The sequence below is a fragment of the Aptenodytes patagonicus genome, chromosome 5, assembly GCF_965638725.1.
Source record: "Aptenodytes patagonicus chromosome 5, bAptPat1.pri.cur, whole genome shotgun sequence".
Lineage (NCBI taxonomy): Eukaryota > Metazoa > Chordata > Aves > Sphenisciformes > Spheniscidae > Aptenodytes > Aptenodytes patagonicus.
Window position 1 is genome coordinate 82580653 of NC_134953.1, and position 27908 is coordinate 82608560.

Consider the following 27908-nt stretch of genomic DNA (forward strand, 5'->3'; position numbering starts at 1 on the left):
TTATCCCTTTTTCCTCTTCTTTTACTACCACTTAGTGACACATAGTTTTGTTTCTCCTGACCCCATACATGCCCTTTGTAGTTGTTTTTGTTGTTTGGGGTTTTTGGGGGGTTTTTTGTTTTGTTTTTTTTGGTGTTTGTGTTGCTTTTTTTGGTTTGGGGGGGGTGTTTGGTGGGGTTTTTTGTTTGGGTTTGTTGTTGGGGTTTTTTTGTTTGTTTGGGTGGTTTTGGGGTTTTTTGGGGTTTGTTTTTTTTTTTTTTAACACGAACTCAGTATCAAAGTCTTTCTTCAGAAAAAAGGGAAGTTGAATTTGGACCTTCAGATTGTTGAAGCAAAAACAGAGTAACAAGGCAGCAGACACCATCAAAACATATTTAAAGATAGAATCCTTCAGAGAGCTTTGTAAGAACAAAAAAAGAAAAAAATTACTTGATGTTACAGTACCCTGTGGGACTTCATTTTTGTTTTAAATCAGGAAATAGTGTTCCTGAAGAAACAGCATATTGATTTGTTAAATCTCTGATTTAAGAGTAGCTTTTATAAATTGAAATGTGAATGGCATATTTTCTTTGTGAGTTAGGGAAGTCTTCAGAGAAAAGGATCTTCTAAGACTCTGCAAGCATCAAAACATGACTTATTTGTAAAACATTTAGCCAAGAAACATTGACATGTTAGTAGGAATTAGTGCCTTCTGCCAGGACAAGATGCACAGCCATACTAAACTACACAAAACAAATAATTTACAGTTTTGAGAGATATGCCAGGGCAACTGCATCAGACCATCTTGGAGTAAAAGGAAAGAAATACTAGAAAAGTCAAAGAACTACAAGAAAGCAACTAAGAAAGTCTTCAGTATAGATGGTGTAGATCAAAGGCAAGCAGGAAGCTAGACCTTTTTTTTTTTTCAGATTTTTTACTAAAAGGGAGACATTTTAACCCAGAAGTAGTTCTTTCTTGAAGCAGAACAGTTTGATTTGGTACTTGAATCAAGATCAGAACTTATTTTTTGTAACTATGCCTCCCAAGGCCCAAAGGATCTATTGTCTAGATAATGAGTCTGGTTCCGCTGTCGTTCATTATCACAGATTGCTCCCGTATTTCTTTGCAGCTCTGGCTTCAAGCATATGAGTACTGCTATGCCCATGGTATGTATCTTTCTCTTCTAAATATGAGTAACCAAGGTCCTGTCTGCATGTTAACTTGCATTTGTACCCTGTACAGGAATGACTAAGAATTAAGTATTTGGTTTGTAGTTGTCTCACCCTCTAGTGGCAGAGAGGCCTTAGTTCGCGTGGATGAAGAAATGGGAGAGAGACTTTTTTTCCTTCAAGTCAACTGTGCTGTGTTGCCTATTTACAGCAAGCTGATAGAGAACTGGGTTTTTTTATTTTTTTTTTTATAAAGCTGCATATCATTGTCTTCAATATGGGTCCATCACTTCTAATGGAGCAATGCAAAATATGCTGACCTGCAGGCACTGAAGTGATTAAAAAGGTGCTAATGAAGGGTAATTGTGTGCTCAGATGTACTCCTTCAGTTATGAGAAATTACGGCTATTAAAGCCTTCCTATGCCACCACAATTAGTAGTGTTATGCTACTGCCTGAAGACTAACAGAGATGGAAGCTCTATTTTCCTCTGAACTCAAATTCCCTATTAAATTTTCATTTAAAAACAGAAGACAGACACCATCTTATTTTGATCCCCAAGAAAGACAAAAAATCATAAAGCAAAGTTTTTATGAAAACAGAATGCTGGCCAGATATTAGATGAAAAATTAATACAGGTTTTTTTTTTTTCAAAAGCAGGATAGAAAGAGTATTGAGTAGCTTTGGCTCCCACAAATTTATCTGGTACTTTACAGGATTAGACCCTTTGAAACAGAATGAATTCAACCCTGGATTATTTAAGTTGGTGATAATTTTGTTATTGCTATTTGGTAAGTACAGCTGGACCAAAACAGAACAGAGAAGTCTTTACTCTTTGCAAAGAAAATACGTGACATTGCCAATACTCATTCCTAGGTAGCCATTGACTGAGTGGAGAACTCTGGAGACACTAATCAGCTAGAAATTAGTTCCAAACACAGTTTGTTTTATTAAGAAAGGCCTTTTGCCATATTTTAGAGGAGGATGTATAAAGTACAAAACCACAGGGAGCAGTAGCTTACTTGCCAGTGTGGTAGCACATTTGTTAAAACAGTTTTACTATTCTTAAAAAGTTTTTAAAAATCATAAGTCTTACTTGTAAATGTTATTGCTGATAATTAGATAAAATTCTACCATGTCACATGAAGCTGTGATTTTTCAATTGATTAATAATAAGTATAGATTATGGTGCATCATTCTAATTGCCTACATTCCCCACCATGATGTTTCATTTTCTTACACTTTGGCCTCTTGCAATTTGGCCAGACTTTGGCCAGTTGGACTTCTTTCCCAGGCCAATACAAGATAAATAGTTCTGAAAATTAGGGTATAGAAAGCTACAGTCTTTTTGCTACATCCAAAAATTCTACTGGCATTTTAAATGAGAAATCCTCCTGGTAGAGCACAGAAAAAATTGTACCTAACCACATTTATAAGACCGTGAAGCATTCGTAAGAAGCATGAAGCCTTTATGGTTGCTCCAAACACCTGCATCATCAAGCAACTACATCGGAACATGAGCAACATTAAGATTCACTAAATCCAGAAAGCCCAAATTATAGAATTAGGATGAAAAATGGGTTTAGCAGTCCATGCAGCATACAATGCCAACACTACTATTTTAATTCCAAGCATGCAGTAGCATTTTTGCAAGAATACTGTCACATATTTGCACGGTCATTTTGTAGATACAGTGATCAATGGTGTCTTCAGAAAGACTTCTGGAGAAAGCAAGCCTTCAGAAAGAATAGCTGACAGTCACAGGGCCCAGGGTTTAGGCTCTGGAGTGAATCTGTCATCTTTGGCTACGAAGTCAAAGTTTAACCTATTACCACACAGCTGGATAAATCTGAAATTGTGCCACCTCACTGTCACACCATATGATCTAGAGTGCAAATGCTGCCTTGGGTACAGCTAGTTCACTTAACCTACTGCCCTACTTGTTGAATACTTTCTCAATTTTCTTATGTAGTTTAAAAGTCTTTAATAAAAATGTTTTACTTAATGTTTCCTCATATATAGGTCTCAAAGCATAGATAATGGGAAACAGATGACACTAGCAAACTTCTTTTATATATATATATGTGAAGTAGCTTTCAGAAAAGAGATTGAATTCTTATGAGTGGGATGGGTTTAATTACACCACAGACTTTGATCCTGTTCACAATCCCAGTGTGAATTTGGGCAAGACTTCACTGAAGTGATACAATTACAGACAAAGGTAAAAGAAGAAAAAATATTTCAAGATTCAGAGCTGCAGCAGAAAAAGTCTCTGAAGAAAGAAGATGCTGTTAGATAGGTGGTTAGAGTTCATATGTCATAACAGTGTATCAGCCTACCACCCTTATTTACTGCAGAGTCTACATAGTGAGCATTCCAGCCATGTAAATAAGTCCATTAGAAAACGATAGTGCAATATCAGTGCACAGGGAACAGATAAAATTATTATTAGTCTATTATGATTTATTGTTACATTTGTCATCATACTGAGCATTTTTAACAAACTTTGGATTCCTATTTACCAGTGCTGTATACTGGATTTCACTTTCACTGAGGCCAAACTAATGGTAATGCATGTACTGCAGCAGTAGCACAGAAATACCTACATGCAGGGAGGGCTTCTCCAGGATCAGGGAGAGTACTGCCACCATTCCTTGCTCTTAAGGGCAATACACAGACACCTGGTTAACGCCTGTTGCACTCCCTTTGACAGGCTGCTGAACTTGAGGGTTGCTGTAAATAATTGATTAATTCCAATCATGTGCTCCATGTGTGTAACTAAACACTCACCTATGATCCTATTTCCCTTTCAAACAAGATGTAGTGCAAAATAGGGCACATGAATGAGGATCACAGACTCTGCAGTTTGGAGTCTAGAGGTCTGCTTGTCTCAAAAGTTGCTCAAGTGTAATCATTGCCTAACTTGATTAAAGACAGAGGAGTGGCAGTGGTATGTGTAAGGTCACAGTTAGCTGACACTCAGCACAAAGGAATCTGCACACTGGACAACGCTGTCTTCTAAAGAGCTGATCCCATGAACTCTTCAGTTCATTATATACCATTGTTTGAGTTTAAATGTACAGCATATAGCACTTCCTTCTGGGGAAGACAGATTATTTACCTGTTCAGTCTCCTATTGCTATTCTCCATTTTGATATTAAGTAATAGAGGATCAAAGTTTACCTTGGGTTAGGGTCAGACTATGCCTGCAGAGGATTCAAACCACACATTCTGAATTTCATCTGTACATGCCACAGCACAAACAGAACATTACAAAATGATATCATATATGGCCATACTAGTATTCTGCCTTTTGACATTAGTAACTGGTCAGTTATCCAAACAGCGTTACTCAGGACAGAGAAAAATAACAGCTTTCTAGAGGATCTGAAAAGAAACCTCTCTGAACAGGACTGCCATTAGCACTGCAGGTGAAGAACCACCCTAGGACATACTCCCCTGTTAGCCAGAGAGGAAATTGCAGGCTCCGTTCTGACACATGTCAGCATCAGCGCCAAGCAGGGGAGCAGCGATGCGGATACTGGCATGTGTTCCCACCACCGCGTTTGCTCTCGCTGCATTTTACAGTCGGAGTCAATTGACAGTCACCACACAAGGGGATTTATGCTCTGGGCAAACTATTATCCTACTGAGGTGTCCATGTGGAACTGTGTGCGGAGGGTGGAACTGGGTTTTAAATGCCATTAGCATGGTTGTGAAAACATGGTTGGACTCTGCTCTCCTTTCCTCTTCAGGCTTTGGGTTGCCTGAATGTTTTTACCTAAAAGGAAGGAGCATGAAACCACTTTCACTTGTGAGCGAGGAAATCAGGATCAAAAAAACCTAGAAATACTGGCTTGAGCTTGAAACAACTTTTTTTCCACAGCTTTCTAAAAGCTGCCCAGGCTGGTTCTTGCTTATCCTCTTCATGGCTCAGACACAAACTAAAAACCCCGGTGCTTTGTACTTTATACATTGGCAGTAAAAACCAAAATCTGGGCATGCTTTATTGCTATCTCTGTCTCTCATATAGCTACTTTAAAGTTGTGCTGAATATTAAGTATCATAATTTGGAAGCACAGAAGAAATAACATCTGTTGTAACCTGAAATACCAAGAGTAGGCCTTTTCATTCCATGCCAGTTAGCAAAATGGTAACATATGTGCAGAATGTATTTCATATATGGCAGTGACATATTTGCAAAATATTCAAATTATAGTTTCATCCTTTGACCATTGGTACTCTTGACCATTAATCCAACTGCTTCCATTTGTTGTAAGGCTAATTCCTAAGCAAATATAAGCAACTGACAACAAACAAGGCAAAATTCAGCAGCTATAGGGATATTTCACTAGTACTCTACTAACATACCTGAAAATCTTTAAAGTCTTTTAGAAGGAAACAGAGTTGGTATAAGTTATACACTAAACTCTGATTTTATCAGTTTATACCTCCAGTTAAGTTCAGTACTGCAAATAATTCCATTTAAATACATTTCAGTGGTATCATGCAGTATAAGGAAGTTAAAGACATGCTTAAGTGTTTCCACAACCAGGATCATAGCATATGGACGCAAGTTGGAAGTAGAAAGAGGAGCTTAAGTTATTTTTTCTTATCAGGGTTCTGCTGCCCATTAGCATTATAGTGTGTTGCATGGGACAGCGCGAGGCTTAGCAGCCTTACAGAATTCCTGCAGCACGCCATCACAATTCAGGTTCAGTACGCATAAATGCAAGTATTTTTCTTTTCACCTAGCAGCTCTGAAGCCAGAGCACATTTGCCCCAAGTGCCAGGGTAGAGGTTTCATCCCTTACTCCGCCCGAGGCTCCCAGGCCTATGCCTTCCCCTCCCAAAAAAGCAGCTTCAGGCTGTCAGAGGGTGGGACGCGTACGGGAGGGAAGATGCCCACAGGCCTCGTGGAAGCCACCACCGCTTGCACAGCCAACGCAGAGGAGTCCCACAGGGTACGGGCCCAGCCTGCAAGTGGCTGACCCAGCACCATGCCAGGGAGAGCTGCGGGTGCCGCAAGCATTTATTTATTTCAGCTTTTATTTTCTAATCAACTTTAACAGGCATCCTTAACTCTGTGCTAGGAGGAAGGGTGGAGGAACCCCAGCTACAAAATAGAGCCATGAAGGAAAAAAAAAAATTGACCAAATCATGACGTATTCCTTTTCTTACCAAAAAGCTCACCTTGCCCGAGGGTCCGTGGGCAGCCTGGGGACAGAGCCGGGCCACGCAGCAGCCCTGCTAGAGGCAGGCCCCCGGGCAGGCTGAGGTACAGCACAGCTCAGGGGGAAGAGGGTCTCAGGGCTGAGCTTAAATGGGGCCCCGGGCCGTGGGCGGTGGGGCCCAGGTGGGGCTGGTCAGGGCCCATTAGTGCCCTCAGCCCGACAGGCCTGTTGACTGGTGCCACGTAGACCATGTAGGCCTGAGAATTAATAAAAGGAATAAAAGTTGCTTGAGGAAAGCAGCCAGGAGTAAGGTATGTTCAGTTCTAGGATTTATACCCGCTGAAGGATCTCATAAACACATGCACGCTGTGCTGACAGGACTGCCTGTGCGATCCGGCACGGATTGGCTTTACACGGGCAAAAATGATACAGAGGAAACACGAATGTTCAAAGATACTGAAAAAAAGTAGTAAAAGAAACTGGAGGATTCAGCCTGCTTGAAGTAAGAGGTTTTCATAATGAAATGTTATTTAATGGCAAAATTCTACAGAGGCTGAAGGGAGAGGCCTTCGCAAACTAGTTATTGGAGAGCATGTTTCCAAAAAATGGTTTTCCCTGTTACTTTTCTGTTCTAAAAATCAACAAATAAACAAACAACCCCCCCCCCGACATTTTTAGAACTGTTCTGAATTGAATCTTAGTTCTGTAAAATTGTTTTTTCACTGATGTTATACATTACTTCATTTTTCAGTTTTGCTAAAGACCAGAAAGTCTAATAGCCCATTAAAATACTATTTTTCTGTTTCAGACAGATCCAAATGAGGAAATCAAGGAAATTTAATCAAAAAGCTCCAGATTTCACCAGAATTCAACAGTCCGTTCTGGAAATATGTTGAATTTAGACAGTTTGAATAGGTTCAAGGACACAGCCGTACCTTTGAGTTCTCCAGTTTTAATCTGTTGCTGTTGTAAGACAATAGGACAAAAAGATCTCAGTATATGCATGTTATTTATAAAAGATCTGAGCATTCCAAGTCATATAGTCTTCTAATGCTACTGTTTTCATGGTAAGTTGTGATTTGGAGAGCTTCTCAATTTGGGTCCATCCACAACAGCAGTGGTTTAAAATTAGTGTTTTGAACCACTGATTACTATGTATTTAATGTCATGTTAGTGCTCTGTTACAGGTTAAATAGCAGAAGAAATTGATTCACTCAGGACAATTCCAACATTGCTGTATGTGGAAAGCACTCCCGGGCAGATAAACTATTTATAATAGCTTGTAATGAACAGCAGCAGCTCTAACTTCTTAATTTGCTCCAGCCAGATTCACAAAAAATGTATCTGTCCACGGGTTTGATTATTAAGAAAAGTTTTGACAAAATGAGGTAGGATATTACTTCAGCTAACGTAGTTACAGCTTGCCTATGTAACCTCGTATACAAGAAGCAAGGCATCTTCAAATAAAAAAGCAGAAAGAAAGCAGTAGCTTCTTTAAGGCTGATATTCAGAGCCTCAGTGCAGCAGCATTTTATATCAAATGTGCTAGCAGGCACATAAAGGCACACAATCCCATTCATGCACTTTACAGTGTTCATTTAACTTCCTTTTCTGTAGTCCACTTTTTCTTATAAAGTCAAAAAATACTCTGCACTCTGCTGGACAGCCAGAAAAGAAAATGAGAGGTATTGTCTAACACTTGTGGCTGCAGCCCAAGCAGTAATTATGCAAGTATCTTTGCAGATGAAAAATATTCACCTCTAAGCTGCCGAGTTCGTTACTTTCTAAACTTATCTTACTGTCCCTACTGACACTACATGCATGGCTCCTTGTTGTGATGGGATATGTATTTGTTTGGTAAAGTTAATTATCCTCTATGAATTAAACAGAAATCACGAGCCTGTATATGTTTATGTCTTAAGATATAACAGTAATCAGCTTTCTCTCAGCTTTCCTGATGTTGCATTTTATTTTACTGATTTTAGGATATTGGCCAACATTTTGTTATTTTGCTAGATAATTATTCCTGAAAAATTCTTGTTACAGATGGTTCTCTATTGCCTTTCAGTTGTGGGATCAAGATGCATGTGGCAACAGCAACCTACTTGGTCGTTTACTCTCAGGTTAAGTCCAAATTCCTCAAGGAAAATGGTGAAATAAGGATTCATAGGATGACAAATAGAAAACTACCACATCTCTCCCAGTGACTGCTTATATTTGCAGTCTGATAACCATTTCTTAGCTTGTTCTTCCCCTTATTATTTATTCGCTATATGCAGCAGTCTTACAGATTCAAAACACTGTGCATCTGTTCAGACTCAGAAATCTATACTGAAGTGTGTAACTGAAGTGCAAAAGGGAAGCATATCTAACTTTTATTTTCTAGCAGTAACATAATTATTGACAGTATTTTTATCCCCTGTTAAAGTCCAATTTGAAAAGAGGACAAACTGGAAAATAACACTGATTTTTGCCAAGCTAGATGAGAACTTCAGTCTAGCCCTCTGCTCCTAGCAGTAGCAAATACCAGAAATTTCAAAGGGTGCTTGCTCGCAATCCCATTTCCAAAAACAGAAGCACACTTGAGCCAGAAATGAGTGGAGCTAAAAAGTGATCATTTCTGATATTAATCAAATTAGTTAAAATTAGAATTGAATGTATTTGATATAATTTGTTATGATAAAATCAACTTGTAGAGGAGAATACTCTTACAGCAACATGGAAGCTATGAATTCAATGATTGCAGTAGATGTGTTTTTCTGGATATTACAGGAAAAGCTGGCAAAATAATCTGTACACTTAGATGTTTCAAGCACTACATTTTTTTTTGGCCCAAAGCTATGAAAAGAAAAAGCCATATGAAAGTACAAATTCATAACATAAAAACTACTCCAGAAAAATGTTTTACTGTAGAGTAGTATCAAAACAAAAATTATGACAACTGCCTTTGCTAGAACGTGTAAGCATGGAGAGTTACTTCCTATAGGTTTGAATGACTTAAATAGATATGAAAGTACTGGTTATCTGAAGGCAAGACAAGGATATGTATGTAGGTATGTGTCGAGATAAGTCTGTGTCAAGTGAGAAGCACAGAAGAATTGTTCAACATTGCAGAATAACTGAATAAAGTCTCTGACACTATAGTAGCTTCTGGAAATTCCAGTAGTATAATTTGTGTCCTGTATTTGGGTGAAGGAGGAAGAAATATTTTGAAGTCAATTTAATGCATGTGCCAGGTGCTCGGATTAGCAGCTCTGAAGAATGAAGTCCAAAGCACAGAGCGGCATGGCTGTCCTATATATTCTCTCTCATTCTGAAGGTTATGCTTCCTTTAGAGACAAAAGTAATTTAATCTCCATGTTCATTCAGCTCCTGGCTCAAAGCCCACGGAATTGGAGAGAGAATATTCACCAATTTCAGTGGGCTGCAGTGTCAGCCTTCTGTCATTTGACCTGGTCCTGCAAGCCTTTTCTCTGGTGAGTAATTCTGAGTAAAATGTTCTAGGACCGCACAATTTGACTTCTTTTACAAGAACAGGAGTGCAAAGAAATGCTGCGTCTAGACGTGGATATGTATCCACTAGAAGGACCCCAAGCACATTTCTCACTTGTGACGATCCTGAAAACCTAAATTTGTCTTGCATTCTCTCAAATCTTGTCTGAAATTATTCCTTTCTTTTCTTTCTCATATAATGCTGCCCTTTCAACATGTTTACTGTCAACGCAGGAGACAGATCTTTATATTTCAAAAAATTTGGATTGGCTAATGCAACTAGTCAGGTCAATCAGAGCACTATGTGCAGGATTATCTCCAAAGAATAGTTTTGTTAAGAAAAATCAAACCTTATTGTTTCTAATCAGACATGGAGAAATAAAACTGTCCTGGTTTTACTTTAATCAGTGATGATTTTGCCATTGACTTCAGTGGAGCTAGTATTTCACCAGGAGTATTTAACGAATTTATTTTTCTAATTTAAATCAGGTGAAAAGAGCAGCACACGGACAATAATTTAGACTAGAAATATGTCTGTAAGTATTAAATCAGGGGGAGAAGGAATGCAACTTCTTAAAGAATGCAGTGATTTACAAAAGAAAAGTTATAGTACGTAGGGTTTTTTTCTTGGCCCTAAACATCACCAAGTTCTTTACTGATTTGAATAATTAATGTTTGTAATATTTTCCTGTGGACAACAGGGGGAAACCACATTATGGCTGTGATATGAGTAATTGCTTTCCTACATTTACTTACTTTCTGCAGTAATAAATACGCCTAAGGCTCAGTTTAAGAATTTCACAGTATACTTAAATTTCTGATCAAGCTGATTTGAATTAAGTCCACCATACTAACCTTTTTCAATAGAACTTTACAACACAGTATAATACTGTTGTTTAAACAATGCTTCCCATAATTGCCACCAATAAATGATACCTTTTTATTGCTGCTAGAACACTCTTGGTTACCGGTTTCCAGAGATTGCTGCAGTAATCTGTACGTAACTTTGTGTTATGTTGTTAATAATTGTATGGTTTTCTTTTTAGAGTTCAGAAATTGGAAAAGTTTAAGAAAACATGCAAAATGCTGGAGATACACGTAAGTGAAATATTTAATGTCCATCATTCATAAAAGTTACATTGTTTACATAGGGTTCATTAGTATATAATAAAAATGTCATCTTAATGAAAGATTTTCTGGCAAGTCTTTTATATGTTAATTTGTTTAACATACGCTTTGGCTATACAGCTAAATAGGAATATATTTTAAAAAACCTTTCTGCAAATAGTTGCTTAACAGTTACAAAACCTCATTACTAAGAATTGGTTATTGTTACACTTGCTTGTTGGCTTGTAAAAATCATCTGTGATTTGGACTGGAAATCTTAGGACCAACTTTTTGTAACATACTTGCTCATTGCATAGTGACCATGTAAACAGCTCAGGGATCCACAAATTATATCCTTGTACTCTAAAAGTCATTGAGGATTTTACATACTGTACTGCTTATGTTTTCTTACATTGATGAAGAACTTGGGGATTGTTTTATTGTTGATGCTGATGGGAATTTTTTTTTAAAACATGTCAGTTTTATACAAGAAGTTAAAAAATTAAAAAGTTAACACAAAAGGAAATAATTTTACACTGTGCAACAGTATTGCTACCTCATTCTTTGTGATTTTAGATATATATAACATATTGGAACTGCACTGTACTGCTTCTTTTCAAAAGAAAAGTTTAAATTAGTTGGAACAGTTAGCTATGTGTTTACATAAAGTTAACTATGTTTGCATCAAATAAAATGTTTATTAATGAAAGCTATTATACAAGAAACATCAAAGAGAAATTCATCATACAGAAATGTACACTATATGTGACAGATGGAAAAGTGCATGCAGATTTGTCTCATTTAAAAAAAAAAGAATTCAGAAACAATAGTACTAAAGTTACTGGGTTTTGATTCCTATGATCTCAAATGAGTGAAAAGTTCTCTTTGAATTTACAAAAATCCATTTAACAGATATGACTAGTACACATTAGCAAGCAAGTGGAATGAATGCACTCAGATTTTATTTTACAAATACTTGTGCTTGACAAATGTGATTTTTTTTAAAGAAAAGTTTTCTTCGAATATGGGCTGGGTAGATTGCTGCCAGGTTGCTCTGGTTTTATACATAGTTTCTCTAAATTTGTTTTTAATACCACACAATTTGTTGAAGCCTTCAGTTCGGTTAATTAGACACCATAAAATAACATATGTTTTGTTAACATTCAGGAAATGACATCAAGTCTTTTATTTTTATTTTTTGGCTCAATAGATTTTTAAAAGTATGATTATCATAACCTAATATTGTCTTTGTCTTCACTGCAGTGGATTTCCGATCAAACTTTTCCCCTTCTTTTAATACTTTAGGGAATTTTCAAACGTCGGGATGTTTGGCTGTAATGCCCCATGATTTGTTCTCCCTGAAAGAAATCATAGTGACAATTTATTAAACTACAGAGCAACCTGGCTTTTCAGGGTCTGCAATTCTATTTTGTGTTCAATATACCTAGCATTAAATCTTGATTCATTTCATCATATTATTTAGGTTATATTTGTCATGCAATTACTTTAGCTGCTAGTTTTCTGGCTTTTTTAGAAGTCTAAGACAGGGTTTCAATATCAAATCAGTGGGGCATTACTTTGCATGTTCAAAAAAGGGGGTTAAAAGGCTAAAATGTAAATTGCACCAGCAGTAGCATATACATTGAATATGAAGAAATTGAAAACCTAAGAAGGAACCATATTTTAAAATATTAAAAGGCCGTGTTTCCGTGTTTAATACCAATTGTTCACAGGTACCGTAAAAGCAAAGAGACGCACTGGTACATGTAGACTTTAAATTAAAAAAACCCAAAAAAAACCCCAAAAAAACCTGATGGGAAATAAAACTCCTTAGATTCAAAATGGTTTATTCACACAAATTTAATAGGATATATCACAATTGTTTGGTCCATAAATATTTAGGGGAAATAGTTTCTATACAATGCATTTATCAATAAACAAAGAAACATGGACAATTTTGCTAGACCACTTACTGTACTATAAACACGAAGCTCAATATATAAGGTTATTGGATTTATCAACTATATCTGAAAGAGTGCACAACTGCTTTCTATGACATGTTTGTCCCCTCTAACAGGATACACCATAAAAAGAGTTTCAGAAATAAGAGGTAAAACAGTACAAAACTAGTGAGGTGTCAAAAGGGCTTAAAACAGTTAATTTAACAAACAACACATATATCCTGATTTTTCACAAACTTACTCCCAAGGTATATCATAAGGCACATAGTAGAACTGAGTTTTAATTAGTCTACTTAATAAAGTAGATCTCTAGTACCATATATTGTTCTGTCAAAGAACAAAATTTATAAGTATCAATATTTTTACCTGTAAAAGTGTATTAATAAAGATCTCAGCCTTACCAAGGTCGTTTGGTCTGGTTAGTGGTAAATGCCCATAAGGTAATAGAAATAGGAAAAGTCAAGATTTAATATCCGTAGAAGATGATAACCATACTTGCTAAATATATAATGGCAAACACACCTTTCTTCTATTACAGTGTTAACATCTCTTCCATCATCTTTTTTTTAAAAATAAGCTACTTTTCTGTGCTAATTTTCTAAAAACCCTGAGCAAAAATTACAATAATGCACTTTAATGTGGGCAGTGAACTGTCAATATGTAACCACACATTTATACAGCCAAAAAGGACACCTTTAAAATATATTAAATAGCCACTTTGACCACCAAAAAGGAGATTTGATGGTGTCTAAAAAGTGGGGTATATGTGCAAAGTTATTCTTAACAATCCACTAAAAGCAAGACATAGATCTTGACTGGTTTTTGTTCGGTTTTGTTTCTGAGACTCTCCACAATCTAATTGGTGTTCAACTACAATAAAAGGATACAAATGAACATTCACCACTGCCCAGACCATTCAGACTTTTAGCTTAAATAAAATTAAAAAAAGAAAGATCACTATTGTAAACTAAGAAATGTATTCAGATCAGCATCCACAAGGCTTCTGAGTTTATCTGCTTTAAAACTATTCACTGCCAATTCCCATTTTTGTAAGAATTTTTGCTAATGTTTTTTTTCTTTTATACAAAGTTTAAAAAGTTAAAGTATATGTTAGAGATATTAATGAACTAAAGATTTTAAGTTCGCGTGTTAAAGAAAGTGTCTGATACAATCTCAGGAAACATCTAAAGTAAATTTAAAATATTAATGAATAAATTGTACTGAGATATTTTCCTTAAACATCTTAATAAATTATATTTTGCTTATTTCCATTTCCCTGAAAAAAGTATGATTTATCAAAAACTCATTTTAACAGTACACATGCATACTTCTTGGAAATTATTTTTGTGCTCACTAAAGTAGCTGGGCAACCTCCTGCTTGCTTTAATGGTACGGCATCAAGGCTGCGCAGCGAACCGCACTTATTTTTTTTTAATTCCAAATCAGAGCTGCTGGACAGACAAAAATGAAAAACCCTCCCTATGCGATATTTCAGATCAGTAGGACTCCTCACCTGAGGAGTTATTCTGCTGTTATTACTTTAATAATATCCTTAAAGGAGTGAGCTCATTCTGGAGGGCGTTTTCCGGATCTTGCCTCCTTAATGTACGGGACACAAATGTGGGGACCAGCAGCCTGATCCTGCCATCCTCACCCACACGCACTCTCACCACCAGGTCTCTCTCTCCAAGCCCTCCATCCAGGCAGAGCTTTCAGTGGTGGCCAAGGACGTCCCAGCTGGGTGAAGAACGGGCAGAGGAGCGTTTAGCTGTCCCAGTGAGACTCCCCAGTGCTCAGAGAGGGTCAGGCTTGTGACTAATGCGTTAGAAAAAAGCACTGTCGCTTGCAGTCTGACTGTTTCGATGATTAGTTTAGTTCATTTTGTATTTATTTTGCAACATTTAAAAAAAAATCATACAAAACTTTTAGATGCATTACAAAAATAAAATGAAATTTGGGGTTCTTAAATGCTGTACGTGAACATACAATCCTGAAGCAGCATTCTTTTGGCTATAATTAAGCTGATTTTTATCTGGTTATCAAGGAGGGAAAAAAATCCTCTTTTTTTTTTTTTTGGTGGTAGTAATCATTTTTTTCAAGGTTCTGGAAATAAGTAACATACAATTTTAAGAGGCACTTATTAGAATGATTCATAACCTTCTCTTCGGTTATTTGATGAATTTAAAAAATTTGAGCACAATTTAACAACAATAAATGTTCATTTGTTATAGCAACATATTACTTCAAACTCATTTGCCAAGTGGCTGCAGATGCTACACATCAAGCTGTTTATTTTCCCAAATAGTTGGTGGGTTTGTTATTTTTTTTAAAAAAAAAAGGCTTGAAAATAATAAAAATAATAATTATAATAATAATAATAAAGAAGAAGAGTAAGAATTAAAAAAAAAAAAACTGAAATGTTAGAAAAGGTTCGTTAAGGTAGTTTGTGAGGGGCTCCCGGATTCGTGGCTGTCCAAGTTAGAGGTCACTGATGTCACTACAGTGATAGTGGGATTGGTCAGGTCTGTTAAAGTGGTCGCAGTGCCGGGTGGAGTGAGTGCGCCGCTGTCTGCTGAGGGCGGTGCCGGAAGTGAGGTGCCATCAGCTTTATCGACACCCCCATTCTCCTGCCGCAAAAGGTTCCTTCTGAATTTGGCTCTTGCGTTTTGAAACCAAACCTGCAAACCAATCCCAATTGATTTCTTTACCGATGCTTGTTTTGTTTTGCTTATTTTTGTCTTTGTTCTTGCTTTTAAGTCATTTTTTGATGTTTGTTTTTGTGTGGCAAATTGACTAAGTCACCCTACAGCTTCACTTGCTACTGGTGGTACTGACTCTTTCGCAGGCGGTACTCTGCATACAAGGCCCAGCGCTATGGGTGCTCACTGGAACGTTGCAGCCCAGTGTGCAGACCTCATAGAGCAGTCTTAAGAAAAATCTGCTCACTCACCCACCCAAGGAAAGCAACTTTCGTGATGGCCGTGTAGTGTATTCTTGGGTTGGGTAGGTTTCGGGTCAAGACACGTGATAAAGATTGAGGTGAAGGGTGAATGAGCAGATTTTTGCCAAGGCTGAAAGTTTGCCTTGATCATTTTAAAAGACTGAAGAGGAAGGAGGGGTAATTACACCATCCCTATCGTACAGATCGTTGATAGGGGTCACCTAGTCTTTCTGTTCTGTAAGATTCACTGAAAATGTTTTAGGTGACATGTAACACGGACAAGGAATTGCCGCTAATAGATTCTCCTTCTATCTCAATTGCTGCCCTTCTTTGGCACTCTGCATATAATACACACCTCGCTTTAACTTCACTGAGCTAGCACACACCATATAGGGATTTTTTTAAATGTAATTTGCTAGGCTGTCCTTCACAGGGAAGTGACTTTTTACTATGTAGGCCCTTAATGATAGCAGTTGTCTAACAGGCATTGAGAGAGGGAGCCGGCTGGTCCTGGAGGATCGTATTGGTCAAAGCTTGCTTCCTACATATCAGGGGATCTGCTCACTGAGGGGCCACATTAACTACCTCAGGGGAGCCCAAAGGCTTCACCCAGTGTGTATAAAATGAGTAGATTTGATAGCTCTACCCTTAGTAAGGTCACCACAGAGAGACTACAGATCCCAGGATATCTACTGGGTTGGTAGACTCTGGAGACAGTTCCCTCATGTTGAGGATGCAGCTAATTACAAATCACATTTTAGTATTTGGCTGCCTCGGGGTGGTAGGGCATACATTCGGCACTCCTGCCAGGTAATACCATACCCCTCTGCACACCCACTAGGGACGCACCTAGCAAAAGTGTTTCTACATATATCGCTATTGTTACACATAAGGGAAATGCTATTGACTGGCAGGGGTAGGGGAAAATTCTGTCAAGCCTGCGATGTGGCTTCTTACCTGCAGAACTCTCTTGGTCAGGCCTGTTTTCTGGGCGAGCTGCTTGAGGTCCTTGGCATCGGGGTTGTGGTTGATAGCAAAGTAGGACTTCATGGTACGAAGCTGGTGGTGTTTGAAGGAGGTGCGCATGCGCTTTGTCTTCTGGGATGGGGGATAAGGCTGCTGGTCTCTGTCCAGGTGATCTGCCTCATTCTCATTACAACCTGTTCAAGGAACAAAATGAAACAAGGAGTTAGTGGCCATGCATCATGTAGGGTAAATGAACGAAGGCAAAAATCTTGAGCCACGTACTGTTTGGAAGGAAGCAAGCAAGCAAGCAAGCAAGGAATGGCTAAGATGGTGCAAGGATAAGTACAGATGTGGTAATTAAATGAGACAAAAAAGATCCAGAAGATGACCTTTTCCTATTCTTAAAACATGCTACGTCCCCCGGGCCTGTACCTACTAAGGGCAGGCTTAGAAAGTTCTCTCTCCTTTGGCATTTACTTTCAAACAAGTCTTTTCCCTGTGGTGATGGTTTTGCTTTGGGCATTCAAAGAGACATTTGAAATCTCATTCAGATTTTGAAATCTCACTCATTGAAACACTCTTAGCTTGAGAGAAGAATAAAGGTCAAACGAGCATTTTGAATGTTCCGGAGCTTTTTCCCCAAATCACAAGCACCTATAAAGAGAGATGTACAGCAGGAAAGTTTGTTATGACAGTTTATCAAGAAAGCATAAAATCTGGAGTTTTTTGCTGGTAAAATAAATGCTTTTGGACTCTGCCTGGGAGTTTATACGAACTGCTCAAAGACCTTCGTCTGTAAAACATGTCTAGAAAGCGGTTGCATCAAGGCTCGATTCGGTCGCTCAATTTCAACCCCGCTCAGCAGTAGCTCTTAGCTCTGATTTAGGACGTATCTATAAGCAACCAACTAGTGGCTCAAAACTTTAAAAGAGTTTCTTTGCTTTCCCTGATTCAGGATTTGCAAAGTGTCTATGAAAGATGAATTTGTTTCAGATTACACTTTTGTGGGTGTGAATTGTACACAAGAGTTGCAGCTGTTTGGGGATCATAGCATCATTACTTCATATTGGGGAAAGGAATGACAGTATTGGCAAAAAAAAGTAAGAGAGACATCTATATTTTTCTTTTCAGCTTAAAAAAAAAAGGGTTACCAATTTACAGGATCTCGTTTTATAAAGATAGCTCGGTCACACAGGAGAAAATTATTGGTGTCATCATAGCAGGGAATATTAATTAAAGAACAGCTAATTAAAAATGTTTCAGAATGTCTGTAAACTAGACCAAGTTTCATTAGTTGCTCATTTGAATTTTTTAACTGCTTTCCAATAGTTATTGGATTATTTACAAGGCCTAGTTGATCCCTATTTCTCAAAACAAAAAAAAAAGAGAGAAGGAGAAAGAGGGAAAGCACACAATACAGGGAGACTGATGTTGGCAGTGCTAAAAACAGAGGCAAAGCAACTAGAAACCAGGAGAAAATAAAAAGCTTCTTGAAGGTGTTTTCTCTTTTGAATTATAAGACAAGTCAACATGAACAGATGCTGGTAAGACAACACTTTGACAGAAAATCAGGTGAATATTTAATTATAGCTAGATTTGCTTCTAGTCTAGATATACCTGTAAGAAGTATATCCGCACTTTCAAACAAAGTAAGCTGACACTTCTGAAAATACCAGGAGTTGAAAGTTGCCTTAAAAACAATTTCAGACCAGATTTGGATTGTATTTGCTAGTTCTTTTCACAAGCAATCACACTGCCTTCAGTCAAACTACGTGGGCCGTAACTTAGGAGCTGACATAAATCAGAGTACCAGCATTCAGTCCTCAGGTTTTACTTCAGACAGTTGCAAGCTGTTTGTGTTGTTTTCCTTGGGTCGCTCAGGTTTACAGCAGCAACGCGAACTTCCTCGGGCTCCCCTGTCCTGCTTACTGTCTTTGTTTCTGTGATCTACTTTTTTGTCTGTGATCTACTTTATTTTGGCTTTTATTTTCAAGAGAAGATGGGAAGAGGGCTCCAAGCATCCTCAGACAATCCTGGTTTATACAATGATTAGCTCACTCTCTATTTTACTTGGGTGAAACAGCGTTATGCGGTTTGGCCACATCACAGGGCAGAGTTTTACACTATTACCTGGAGAACTAAGGGGAAGCAAAATATCGGGCAAGACATTATTGCTCATTTCTTTGCAGCAGGATTTGGGGGTTGTTTAATTTTGCTTTGGAAAGAGCTAGAACAGTTTGCTTTTTATTGCCAAGAATTCTTCAAGTGAACTCTTCATAGTTTTTCACACACACACACACACACACACACACATATACATAATAAAATAAAGTAAACAGCTCTTTGAGCAACAGCTGTGTAAAATATTTTCCTAGGGAAATCTTCTTCACCATCTCATTTCTACATCCTGTGGGCTGTAAGTCAACACAGTTTCCCTCAAAATACATATTAATTCTATGATATAAGAGGTAACATAGAGAAAGCCTTGAATGTTTTAAGTACTTTTGAATAGTTTCTTCCATTTTTCACATTAATTCCAGACAGCTCGCAAGTATGAATGGCTTTTACCTCATAACATTTTGAGTTATTTATTGTTGTGTTTCCACTTTACAGCCGAGGAGCTGAGAAGCAGAAATTAAACTCCTAAACAAAATACCGAGTAGAAAAGCTGTTGTAGATCCGGCAGCAGGATCTGATTTTCCATTCTGGCCCTGTGCTCAGCTCCCCTGAAACAAAACCTGCACACAAATCTCAGCCCGGTACCGCCGGATCGCTTGTGAGTACGCGTACGTCAGCGCTCAGCTTGGCGAAGTCGTTAGCTTAATCAGCGTTTCGTTTTTAAAGGTCGGATCCGTTTTCCATAACGGCCCGCCGCGTCCGTGTGGGCACCCCAGGGTACGACTCTTTCGGTAGGACACCGCCTCGGTCTGCCGGGGAAGTTCAGTTCGTGGTTCTCACCCAACAGTGACCGAGAAGGGTGAACTTCTGCTCCGACCGAGGCGTTGCCCGCTCTGAGGCGGAGCGCAGTCTCCCGGCTCGGCTGCGCTGTAGCGGGACAGGCGATGCGCGGCTCAGGGCCGCGCCCGTGCCCCTCGGGTCCCCTGCCCCAGCCGGGGAGGCCCGGGCAGCCGGGGCCGGGGGCGGGGGGGAGCGCCGCGCCGGCTCCGCGCAGCCCCGCCGGCTCCGCGCAGCCCCGCCGGCTCGCAAGGCCGGCCCGCGGTGCCGGGCGGCGCTGGGCAGGTGGCGCCGGGGCGGCCCCGGCCCGCCGGCCCGCCGTGCGAGGGGGCGGCACGTACCGCGGCGGATGCCCGGGAGAAAGGGCCCGCCTGCGGGCTGCGGGTGGGTGACGGGGGCGTGCTCCAGATCCTGCCCGCGTCCCGCGTCTCCCTCTGAAGCGGCAGTCATGTACCCAACATTTAACTTTCTGTGGACCGGCTGCCCCTTGTAAATGATTTCGTGCAAGAGCAGTTACTGAATCCCAGGGCGGGGAGCGAAAAATGCCCGTAGGAAAGTGGCTGCCGGTTATTTAGAGATTTTCTTTTTTTCTTTCCAGAAGCCATTTCATCTACTGCGACTCATTTCGTAACTGTTAGAGAGTCGTTTTCCTCCCCCGGACCTGGAGCGCAGTGGGTCAGTGGGCTGGAGTCGTTTGCACCGGGTGCACAGTTTGGCTGCAAACTGCATTTTCTCGAGACCATGGGTCAACCCCGGACATTGCTAGGTAATACTTTTTTAAAAAATCACGGCCCGAACAGACCAAATTTCTCAGCCATCTAGCCCGAGCCCAAAGCGTGAGATTAGAGCGGCTTCCCCCCCACCCCTCCGTTGCCCGGAGGATTTTGTGAGACCTCAGTGAAGTGAGCTGTGTTTTCATAATGGGTAGTGCTTTTTAATCTCATTTGGAGCCGGTGGTACATCTTATATGCCCCGTTGTTGTAAAGAAGGATAGTTTTAAGACTGGCACACAAAAACTATGACGACGTTCGCAAATAACGTCTCTCTTGAGCCCTGACCTGAAGTTCAAGGGGTGTTTTATCACATCCACAACTTTTCGTCTTTCCCTAATCTCTGGTCCTAATTCTAACGATAAATTGTCCCCAGAAATATTTCCACTTAGGGATCTGGGAATTTGGGTGCTGGTGTGCGGGTCGGAGATGGCACAGACCGAGGAGCGGGCGCACGGGAAACCCGCCGCTGGAAGCCGGGACTGAACGAGTCCTGGCTGCGCTACAGGTTCCCTTTTCTTTAGCAGCTTTCAGGATTGATTGGAAACCGCTCCGTAGCCAGGGATTCCAATGTCATCTTCAATTAACAAGGAACAATTAGCGCAGTGATTACCCTGGCTCCAAGGTCTACGCATCAGAGGAGATGAAATGGCCTCGCACAGCTACCCCGTTCCCAGCTAAGCCCGTTTCACAAGCAGCCCCGGAGGAGGTGCCGGGGGAGGGATGGAGGGGGCTTGCGGGGGGGCGGTGGAGGATCGCTCGTGGATCTCAGCGGCGGCGGGCTGAACTTGGGTGGAGGGGAGAGAGCTCCGGGCCGAAAGCGGTGCACGTCTATCTACCCGCGTTTGTCGGGGGGGGAGGCCCTGACCCCCTCTCCCGGCTCCCCGGCGGGGCCAGTGGTTCGGAGCGCTCTGCCGCTGCCCAGGCCGGAGCCCCGGGGCCGGAGCCCCCTGCTCCCTGCCCCGGCCGGAACGGCTCCCCGCTTCACAGGGAAGCACCTTGCACCGCTCCCGCTTCCCACACCCTTCTCTCCTCGTTACCGTCCATGGGGAGCTTAAGTTTCGCTAAAATAGTTTTCGGAGTCGGTAGCTTGTTAATTCGGATTTACCCTTACTGCTTTCGTCTTCCGTCTAGCGAAACGCCGCTTGACCTGCTTGACCGTACCTGAAACTCCTTTACCTCTGGCCCCTAACACTGCGTGTTTAGGCACGGTTTTGGGTACTGAAGTGACTGGAGTTAGGGAGGAAACCTAGTCCGGGGCAACACTTGTTCCTTTCCTACCGTTGAGAGAGCAGAAACCATTCTCCTTAATCACATTTGGTAGGGCTTAGTTACAGGGAGCAGCATTGATTCGTTGGCCTCTTGTACAGTTTGATCGTTTATGTGCCAGTAAAATGGGATTATTTTGCCTGAAGAATTAATTACTATAAATTGAATATCTATATCGAGTTACGTGCGTACTGCATTGGCGTTGTAGGAACCATATACTATAACTTTTATTCTTTTTTTTTTCTGATCCATTTGGTTACATCTAATTTGAGGTCTAACTGGCAAAGCGCTTTTTGCTAATAAAAGACAAATAATGATAACGGCATCTCTGAGGTTCCTATAGGGAAAGAACGCTGTGGTTTTGGGGTTGGGATTTTTTTTTCCTTTTCCTTTTTTTTTTTTTTTTTGTCTTTACCCTGGGAAGTGGCTAAGTTTGGGTGTTTGACATTAATAGGCAAAGACAGCCTTTGAGGAGGGCTGCTGTTAGCTTTCCTGCAAACGCTCCAACCCTCAGAGGGCTGTTTGTTTGATTTTCCGACAGTTAAGCAAGATTTGGCCTGGCTGAGTTACTCACGCACTGCCTAGCTGAGGGGAAGCCCGAGAACGCTCTTTTCGGAGGAGCGGGAGGGAGGTTCGGCGTGTGTTTCCCACCTGAGTTGTAGTTGACGATGTCCACTCCCAAGGCAGGGCTCTTTCTTTTCCTGGGCCTCCCCTTCTGGACCGTGCCAGTGCCGTTGAAGTAAGGCAGGGCCAGCCCTCCGCTCTTGGCAGCCAGCTCGGTGTAGCTCAGCTGAGGGGGATATTCTCCTTGCAAAAGGGACTCGAAGTGGGCCCTGCAGTAAACCAGGTTGTCCTTCATGCCAAAGTGATCGCCTGTGGTCAGAGTCTTGTTGCAGGTGGTGCAGGTGAAGCAGCTCAGGTGATAAACCGACTCCCTGGCTCTCATGACCATTTCAGAGGCCGAGATCCCAAGGTGGCAGCGGGCACATCTCTGCACGGAGAACCTTCTGAAGGAAACGGAAAAGTGGGCATCAACTAGAAAGGTAAAGGCAGACCTCGCCCCAGTGCCGCCCACCTTCCCTCCCGGCCACGGGAGGTCGGCAGGGAGCCTGTCCCCGCCAGGGTCGCGCCCGCCCCGGCCCCAGGACGGCCCCGGTCGCCGGCCATGGCCCCCCCGGCCCGCCTGGGGTCGGTCCTCCGGCTCGTCGGGAACACCACGGGGGAGCCAGCGCTGGGGTCCCGGGGCAAACGCCTTGCGCTGTCTGCCGAGCCGAGCTATTCGCTTAGGACGCTAGCGAAGCCCTCCCGCGGCCCCTCCGCATGAAGAACGGCGGCCCGGGGGAAATCAGTCCCCGCTCTCCTGGCGCTCGTGTAAAGACGAGAAGGGCCGCGGGGAGCCGAGCCCCGGGAAAGCTGAAACGCGCGGGCAAGCAGTGCCCGCTCCCGGGGCCCGGCCGCCTGGCACCCTCCGCCGGACAGCCGCGGGGCTGGGCAGGGGGCGGCGGGCTCCGCCGCTGCTGGCCGCCCCTGCCGCCGCGCCAGCCCCGGGGCCCGCTCCCCGGCCCGCGGGAAGAGCGGCAAGCTGCGGGCAGAGGGAAGCTTTTGTTGGGTCTCACGCTGGTGCCTACGGAGGGAAACGGCAGAGCGGCGGGAGACCCGGGGGTCTCCTCCTTCGCCCGTTTGTGTGCCGCCACGCGTGCTCAGTCGGCGTGTCCCCGCTCGGTCGATCCGTTCAGTTTTCAAACGTGCGAGACTTTTCGGAGGGGACACGTTTACAGGATTAGGGAATCGCTGACTGCGATCAAAGCTACCTTCGAAAGCCCATGTGGCGAAAAGAGCGTTTCGGCTCGTGGTGCCTTCTGAGGGCATGTGCTTTTGAACCCACGGGGACTGATTGCTGTACCTGTAGTAATCCTCCTTGCAGTAAATACTGCCGTCCTTGGCAAAGCAGGTGAGTTCTGACTCCAAAGCCAGTTTACATTCACAGCACTTAAGACACCTGAGGTGCCATTGTTTGTCAACAGCCAGCAGGTAATATCTGTCTGAGATCTTCCCTCCACAACCAGCACACAAAGCAGGCTTCTCGGGACTCATTGGGGGCACGTTCTGCAAAACAACCACACCACAAGGGGATGAGACAGGGAGGGAAAGGCAGGCAGGCAGGCCGGGCTGGGGACGGGGTCCTGGGCTGGGGACGGGGCTCGTACAAAGAGACCGCTCTCTGGGACCAAACCGCCCGCTCCCGGCGGGAAGTTTAAGGGGGAACCGGGACCATCCCCGCTAGGAAAGTATTCCGCGCGGTTCAGCTTTCGTGTTTATCCCATTAAACCTCTCCTAACGAGCTAATGTCATTTCTATACGTGAAGGCAACTGATTAGGCCTCACTTAGAAAAGCAGAGCCCATTCTTTTCTGAGGTCCTCAGGCTGAAGTCTGTAGCTTCCCCGTTACTTTGGCGTTTTAATCTTAGAGCGCTCCACAAGAACGGCATTTTAAAGTAGGAAAATACCGTTTTGCTGCACCAAAAGTTTATGGCAGAGGGTGCAGGCTTGCACCGATTTTCCGGTAAATTTTCGCCCGCGCTTAAACCAGCCAAAACCCCGTCTGTAAAGAAAACCAGGCCATGTAAAACAGAAGTAAGAGAAGGGAGACAGGTGAATGCTGTAAAGAGCAGCGAGCGCGAAGGCTCACCGCCCCGGCCAGGGACGTGGACGGAGAGGTGGCACGGGCTGGTCTCAGCTAAAAGTAACATCTTTTCATCGGCAAACTTCTGCGAGTTCCCAGTAATCTGCTCCCCACGAGGAGTGTCGCTCGGGACAAAGGCAGGCGGGGGGACGGCGGAGACAAAAGCTCTGCCGTGAAACTTGGGGCAGCTTTTGCTGATAAACTAACAGAGGGGGAAAAAAAATCCCGAACACCTTGTTCTAAAGTCGCAACTGTTTTAAAGTGGCAACTCCGCATTCACTTTCCAATCTCAAGTCGTGCTCCTCGCCCCTTTTTTTTTTTTTTTTTTTTTTTTTTTTGCAGCAATTGAAAGGGCGAGTTGAATTTACATTGCAAATCCTCATATAACAAAGCGGGAGTTTATTTAAGGGAAGGGGGGAAGGACCCGATGGCTCAAAGCCCTAAAGCAGTTTTCCGGGCCGTTACTTTGTGTGCAGAGCCTTGTGCGCGACCGGCGGGAGCCCTACAAGTTGGAGAAAGGGAGATCTCGCCTTGCACAAAACACAGCGTGACACTCGGTTTCTCCGCCGTCCGTTAGTACATTTATGAAGAGTTTGGTTCTCTGACTGATAAAAGAGGAGATGTTACCGCTAAGCAAAGTAGTCGGCGGGCAGAGCGTTCAGAGAGAGCGGTGCCTCTTTGTATCAGTCCCACGCTTCAGACCAAAAATGGTTACGCAAAGTAAGCGGTCGCGGTCTGCGGTTTAATTTAGGAGGTGCCAGGAGCGCAAAAAAAAGTAAAGTACACCTCAGAAACTCCAGCTGCAGCCCTGCTCGGACGGGGCAGAGCCGAGCGAGGGGCGAGGGGCTGCTTCGCCGTAAGGACTGAAAACCCGTCCCTGTTACCAGCTAAAATATTTCCCCCCGTTACTCCAGAGAGCACACGCAAGGACAGTGACCGGACAGAGGTGTATCTGAGCCTGGCCAGCGCAGCAGCCAGCACTGCGGGCGGGTTTACAGGGAGCCTCGGGAGGGTCTCTACAAGCAAGGGGTGGCGGGGAAGGGGCAGGGGGAAGCAGCGTCTTTCTCTTCCCCAAAGCCAGGGTCTGTCCCGCCGCGGGTCCATGCTTGCAGGGATTCCCTCTCAAAGAGTGCCAGCTCCTTTCTTACCGTCTCTCGGCCGTTCATCTGTCCCCCTTTGGCCAGGCGGGACTCGGTCTTGGATCGCCTCTCCATCTCCTCCATGATTCCTTGGATATGGCCTCCGGAGATCCCGTGGAAAAGCATGGCTGGGGGACGGAAAGGACAAGTATTTTCTTCTGCTCTGCACCCCACTATTTCCATATACAGACCCCAGAGTCTTTAGATCATCCAAAACGTTTACACCGAGGCGCACAGCGCAGGGAGGGAGGTTGCAATAGGAGCTTCTCTTTGCACAAGCACCGAGGGCTTCCTGAAGATGTGCAGAAAACAGACAAGGGGGAGAAAATGTAATAATAATTAATTTTAAAAATAAAATAATAAAAGCGAGCTAAAGGATCTGTTACTGTTCTGGAGAGCTGGGGCTCCCGACTGGAGAGACTTGGACCTGGGGCGGTAGAATCGGTCGGGAAAGGATATAGTTTTGAATACAAAGAAAGCAAAAAGAAGTGCTATTTTCAGCAGTCCCTGGCTGCTTTAAAGTTCCCAGTGCCTGTAGGTTGGATTTGGGACTGCTGCTTTCCGGAGCTCTGTCCAATTTGTTAAGAGACTAAAGCCAGCCCATTTTTGATAATTTAGTAGGAGGAGTTCCCTCCCTTGAGCTGCCACTGATTTTTATTCAGACAACAAAGACCTGTCATGCTCCTCTCAGCCCCTAGTGATGGGCAAGCAGTGACAAACATTACAGTCGGGGCTGTGGGTGGGGTGGGGTTTATTACCTCCCCCGAACACGGAGTCCCGGGAGTTGGCGGCGACGGCGCCCGGCGAGGGGCAGGGTGGCCCGGGGGCCCCGCGCCCCCCGGGGCCGCTCCGCGCCGGGGGAAGCTCCGTTCCGCGGCCCCTCGGGCTGGCACCGCCGCTCCTGGCTCCGCCGCGGGAAGGGGAGGGGGAGGAGAAGCGCTGCTGCGGGGCAGCCGAGGCGGGACGGAGCGGCCAGCCCGTTCCCCGCGCCCCGGGCCCGGCGGCCGCGGGAGAGGGCGGTCGGTCGGGGCGGCGGGCGGGGGCTTCGGAGGCAGCAGGGCACGGGGTCGCCCGCCCGGGCCCCGGGCGGATCGAGGGCTTACCGGGGCTCTGCCGGCCCTGCTGCCGCCGGGGAGCGTCAACACCGCGGGACCCCCGCCCGTACCCGCAGCCGGACCTCCGGCACCCTCCGCCGGCAGCCCGCGGGGCCGGTCCCCGCCGCCGACGGGGCGGGCGGGCGCGGAGCGGCGCGGAGCGGTCCGGGGACGCCCTCGCGGGGCTCTCTCCCCTCGCCCGCTCCCCGGCTGCGGGCTGCGAGCGATCATTGTGTGCAGGGGACTGGGCGATGCATTCCTCCCCGGCTAATCTCTCTCCCTCTCTGCTCCCCCTCCCCTCCTTCTCCCTTTTTCCTACTTACTTTTCACACCACTCTTCCTTGCCTTTCCCTGGAACAGCTGCCGGCTGTTTCCTGACACCTCGATCCCTACTGAAGGATCTTCCTGGCGGCAGTTCTGCGCGCCCTGTTCCCTGGGGGACGCTCCACACCAAACCCGAGCGCGACTAGTGAAAGAAGTACCCCAGCCCCCACTTCCTTTCCAAAGCATCCCAGGGACATCCTCAGGGGCTCCTCGAGTCACCTCTTCCATGTAACCCAAGATTCAGGCAGCCAGTTTCCTCCCTTCTCTTTCCCCCTAAGTAGCTAAAATTAATGTTATTTGCAGATTGAATGTTGCTACATTCCTCCGAGTGCCAGAATACAGCTCATAAAACAAAATTTCACACAAAGATGAAGTCAATCAAGTGAAATAAGCCGGGATTTTTTTTCTCTGTTGGCACACTAGACCCTGGACAGCAGGGCTGCTATTTACTGTAAGTAATGTAATTAGCCCTTTTGGATGGAAATCAATGTGTTGCATGCGTGTGTGTGTTTTAATAAGAGAGTAATAGCTATAAAACCGGCGAGACTCAAAGGGGTAAGGGAATCTCCCTTAAAACGGGTAGGTCCCTCCACAAGCCGTAGTCTCCTGCAGGGCGCTCCCGGCCTGGAAAAAAAAATAAAAAAAGAAAAAAAGGGGGGGGGGGGAGGAAGAAGAAGAAGAAAAAAATCTGTGTGTGGGGAAGGCGGAGGGAGAGATAGGCTTTCCTTGGAGAAAACAAGTCAATTAGCACGACAAGCCATCAGGAAAAAATAAACAAGGTGATTCGATCCGGGATGCGGGAGCCCCCTCCTTCCCGTCCTCCCTCCGCCGTGCCCCGGCCGCTCCGGGAGACGGGCGAAGTATACGTCCCCCTCACCCCCAAATC

The 27908-nt window shown here is 43.7% G+C and overlaps 1 protein-coding gene across 2 annotated transcripts; it reads right to left on the bottom strand.

Annotated features, from left to right (window-relative positions):
* Positions 1–12066: 12066 nt before the first annotated feature.
* Positions 12067–27250, bottom strand: LHX9 (LIM homeobox 9). 2 transcript variants are annotated; one of them, XM_076337989.1, is made up of 6 exons: positions 27022–27250; positions 25614–25732; positions 23686–23888; positions 22434–22789; positions 16780–16982; positions 15302–15559 (listed from the first exon to the last, which is right to left on the bottom strand). In XM_076337989.1, exons 1-6 carry the CDS (start codon positions 27248–27250, stop codon positions 15302–15304), a joined length of 1368 nt encoding a protein of 455 aa, XP_076194104.1. The 2 variants fall into 2 exon arrangements, with proteins under 2 accessions (XP_076194105.1, XP_076194104.1); XM_076337990.1 differs by lacking the exons at positions 15302–15559; positions 27022–27250 and adding an exon at positions 12067–12278 and having other exon boundaries at positions 25614–25825.
* Positions 27251–27908: the final 658 nt, after the last annotated feature.